The 4,325-nt window shown below is 36.6% G+C and overlaps 1 protein-coding gene across 1 annotated transcript; it reads left to right on the top strand.

Annotated features, from left to right (window-relative positions):
• Positions 1–2,717: 2,717 nt before the first annotated feature.
• Positions 2,718–4,321, top strand: LOC121939905 (glycine amidinotransferase, mitochondrial-like; the record flags this gene model as incomplete). The annotated part of the gene is made up of 4 exons (XM_042482828.1): positions 2,718–2,732; positions 3,088–3,303; positions 3,469–3,664; positions 4,223–4,321. Coding segments are annotated over exons 1-4 (526 nt in total), but the record flags the coding sequence as incomplete, so codon positions are not given.
• Between the last annotated feature and the right edge of the window lie 4 nt (positions 4,322–4,325).

Genomic DNA, 4,325 nt, shown 5'->3' with positions numbered 1-4,325 from the left:
GCCTCAGTCCGGAATATTAATTCCACTTTAATTATTGAATCTTTATCGTCAGTCGAGCATGTCTTTTAACACTAATCACAAATCTACAGTTGGCAAATTTTTGAATACACGTTTGAAATTTGTGTGTTTGGGTGTCACCTGCTGCAACTCAAAGCCAAAGCAGTTTATTCTTTAAACCTGGATAAAACAAACTTAATGATCTTGATGAAGACAGGTGGCACCAAAGTCCTTTTCTGGAATGAGTCTTTATGTCTGAAATGAACATATATGAATTGTTTTGATTTGACATCGCTGTGCATAACAGGGCCTTTGCAAACAGCTTTGTTCAGATACAGTATATGTACTACATGTTTATGTATACACTATATATGCTCAATAGCAACAAATGAACATAACTTTACTTCGATCAGTAATCTCAATATTAACTGCATTTCTGGCCTGGCTATTGTGAAGCTGAATTATGGCTCATACATCTAAAAAGTCATAACTTTGAGGACAAGGTACAATTTGGTATGTGAAAGTCACCAAACAAGAAGGAGAGAAGCTACCTCCTCATGGAAACACCATAATTTTTCCAAAGTTTTTTTTTATTATTTTTATTTGAAAGAATGTATTAAAGTTGTGAAGAAGGTCATTAAACAATATTAATTTCGTATCGCTAGTATATTATTTTGTAAAGATTTTAATTGATTCAAAAAGACAAAGTTCTATTTATATTTTTCATACTCTTTATTGGATTTCCCTACAATTAGTGTTTTTATATATTTACTTAAAAAGTATGCGGTCCATATCAGATATTGTGTACCTTTTGCCTTTTCTCCGTTTGCAAATCTGGGCCAGTTATATGCTACTAGTCATTCTTGCTGAACTTATTGGCTGCTTTTGTGTGCAACGCAGAAATGCCTAAGAATGATAGATGTCTTGTTGTGAGGATGTTTTATGATCCTTTGCTGCATCTACAGTTGGATATGAGATGTTTACCTCTTCAAGTCTGCCTTGATATTTAGTTTGCAACAATTAATTCAAGGGAAGTTATGGCTCAACAGAGGAATGCAAGTGATGTTTTGTATCATGCAACATTATTAAATGTAATTATAAAGAGCTGTGTGTTGGTTTCTTCTCATATTATTTGTTATATTCAATATTTTTGTGTTTGTTTATCGACCATTACTGGCATGGATGCAATACTGAAAGGACCCACTGGACCCAGGCCCGGGGGCTCAGGGGGTCCCTAAGCATGAGCTTCTGTGTGAAGTCAAAGGGTTCAATCATTTATTTAAATAACAGAGTCTCATAAGTCCAATAGTAAAGAAAAACTGAAAGAACAGTCCAAAAATTCACTTTAAATATGCCTCAAGAATGATACATTTTTAAAGTATTAACTGCAAACACTTTCATTCATTTAAATAAGTGTCTGTTAAGTCACTATCTTTCCAGATTTTTTTGGCTTTTACTTGAATATATTTCATAGAGAAATGTAGTGGACTAGAAGCCTTAAGTAATTACCGTAGTACAATAAATATACTCACTGGTAATTAAGATAACACCACCACAGGCTTAGTAGAATAGATTAGGCCATGTAGCGTCACACTGATCGAAGAACTTGGTATCTGTTATATCTGTTGACCCGTTTGATAAATGGCACTATGTTTACTATAACACCTTCACATCTGTAAACATTAACTATGCTGATGTGTCAGTGGGAGAAGCATTACATCATATATGACCAGGTGTAATCGATGTCTCAAGATAAATCACAGGCCTTGTTGTGAGTGGCGTGTCCAAGCATTTTTTACAAGGGGGGCCCAAGTTAGGCTCTGACGTATGCAGGGGTGGCATGAAGTACGAGCACTGCTTCATGCACACGCTTCGACATAGCTTTGATTTACCATTTTTGTCTCCACTAGCCATGCCTATGTTAATTACTAACATTGCAGTGTCTTATATTCCTGTTTATTGTTTAGTTTAAAATATAAATAGACCTACAAGTCATAACACAACAGAGTGACACCACACACATTTAAAATAAAGTTTCCATACTTTATTAAATAAATTGCTCCCCCAAAAGTAAATAGTATGATCAAAAGTATAAATTGCCAACAGTATTCAAGTACCAAAAAATAAAACTAAATTTAATCCTGTAAGAGCAAACTTTTTAATAGTTGTGTCAGTTTATTTCTTTGTAAAATTAGTCAGGTTAGACATTACTCTGGCACATTACTGCCTCTCAGGTTTGAGACTGAATTGCACCGATAGACATAAACTCTGTTTACACCTCAAACTGACTCGGCAGATAGCCAGTCATAATTTGGTGATATCTGGCAGATCAGATATCAAAGATGGCTGTATCCGGGCCACTTCTGAGACACGCCCATGGAGCAGTTTCACGTAAACATGTTGTTTCTTGTTAAATTTCTTAAAGTCAAAGTACTCATCATGCCAGTGGCGCTGTTATCATCAACAGTTTTATTTCATTCATAATTAACCTCCTTCAAGCATCACCAACTGGCGGACCGAAACGCCATCCTATCCGGACCCAGTTTGCAATGTAAAAATGAGAACAATAAAATTCAAGGAGCGTTTTATGCTTTTTCGACGGGCGTCACTGTTTAGTTAATACGGTAAACGTTTACCGTCTCAAATGTCAGCAATTCAGTTGATTGCTGACCTTTGTTACGCAGAGTCGCGGAAGAGAGATATTGGAGAAGTGAGAAGATATGGCCTGCTCCAAAGTAAGGAAAGTATAAAATAATTTAAATATAGAGAGACAGAGATACACAGAGAGAGAGGCTGCTCCACACTGTTCACACTTTTTTTCACTTTTTATTTCTACTTTTTACTTGAGATATTTATTTCACTTGAAAATGCGGGACTTAAGGGGGGAAAGAAGAAAAGAATGTGAAAAAAAGAGAAAAGAAATTGTTCAAAGCTGTGGCACATTTTTTCAGTATCTACAATTTCGCTGAACTGAAGGCAGTTTTAAGTTGCAGATGTATTTAATTATTTATTGATTGATTGATTTATCTATTTATTTATTTATTTATTATTATTATTTTTAAGTCTTGATCCATTTTCTTCCCTCCTCAGCTCAGCCGGGCAGTGATTGGATGGGTGCAGAGGGCCTTCAAGAGCACTTCTAGTCCCACATCTGCACAGCCACACCTTGTTGCAGCTGAACACGTTACTGAGCCTGCTCTGCAGGAATGTCCTGTCTGCAGCTACAATGAATGGGATCCACTTGAGGAGGTGATTGTGGGTCGTGCCGAAAATGCCCATGTGCCTCCCTTCACTGTGGAAGTGAAAGTAAGCCATAATGTTAACTTAACTTCTGTGACACACATTACGTAATGATGCTGCTGTGTATATTACCTGACAAAAAACAGCATCAAAACTGTAAAATGCTGCCTAAATTCACTTGTGACACTATGAGGTTAACTCCATGTGGTCATGTTGTGAACCTCTCAACAGGCTAACACATATGCGAAGTACTGGCCCTTCTACCAGCAGTATGGGGGCCAGTCTTTTCCTGCGGACCACTTGAAAAAAGCTGTTGCTGAAATTGAGGAAATGTGCAATATTCTGCGTCACGAAGGTGTCACTGTCAGAAGACCAGAGCCCATCGACTGGTCCCTGGAATACAAAACTCCAGACTTCACATCATCAGGTAAAAACAAACAAAAACAAAGATAAATCACTCACTTACATGGCCCTTCATACATACTGTCAGTGCCAATTAATGTCAAAATACTGTTAAAAATACACAACATATATTACAGGTACTGTAGTTAAATTCTGAGGTTTTTAACTTTACTTATTCTTACAAATTTGTCTTTGCATACAAAAAAAAAATATGATCAGTTTATTATTTTTATGGATTCAATTACACAAAAGTATATGGAGCTGTTTAAACTAGCTCCCCTTTCACCAGCTGGTGCTGTTTACTTGTTGATGCATCAGTAATAATGCTCCCTTAATAGAACCATACACTGACAAGGCCTTTTCTGCCTAACAAGTCATTTCAATTAAGTTTTAATACGTATGTAAGACTTTTTCTTGTAATTAGACCTAAGTGTGTCTATGCCATTTCTACTTATATAAATGATCTGATTACTTTCTTCCACCATTGAAATTCATCTGTTTATGATAACAGTGTCAATGCATCACATTGCACTTCACAGAATATTCCAGGTAAGATCGTTTTGTATTGTTGGATCTGTTGTAGGCATGTACGCTGCCATGCCCAGAGACATCCTCATGGTTGTGGGGAATGAGATTATTGAGGCTCCTATGGCCTGGAGAGCTCGCTTCTTTGAGTACCGAGCCTA

This window comes from Plectropomus leopardus, unplaced genomic scaffold (genome assembly GCF_008729295.1).
Source record: "Plectropomus leopardus isolate mb unplaced genomic scaffold, YSFRI_Pleo_2.0 unplaced_scaffold6611, whole genome shotgun sequence".
Classification (NCBI taxonomy): Eukaryota; Metazoa; Chordata; class Actinopteri; order Perciformes; family Serranidae; genus Plectropomus; species Plectropomus leopardus.
The sequence above is the reverse complement of the archived record's forward strand: the minus strand, read 5'-3'. Positions and strand labels throughout refer to the sequence as shown.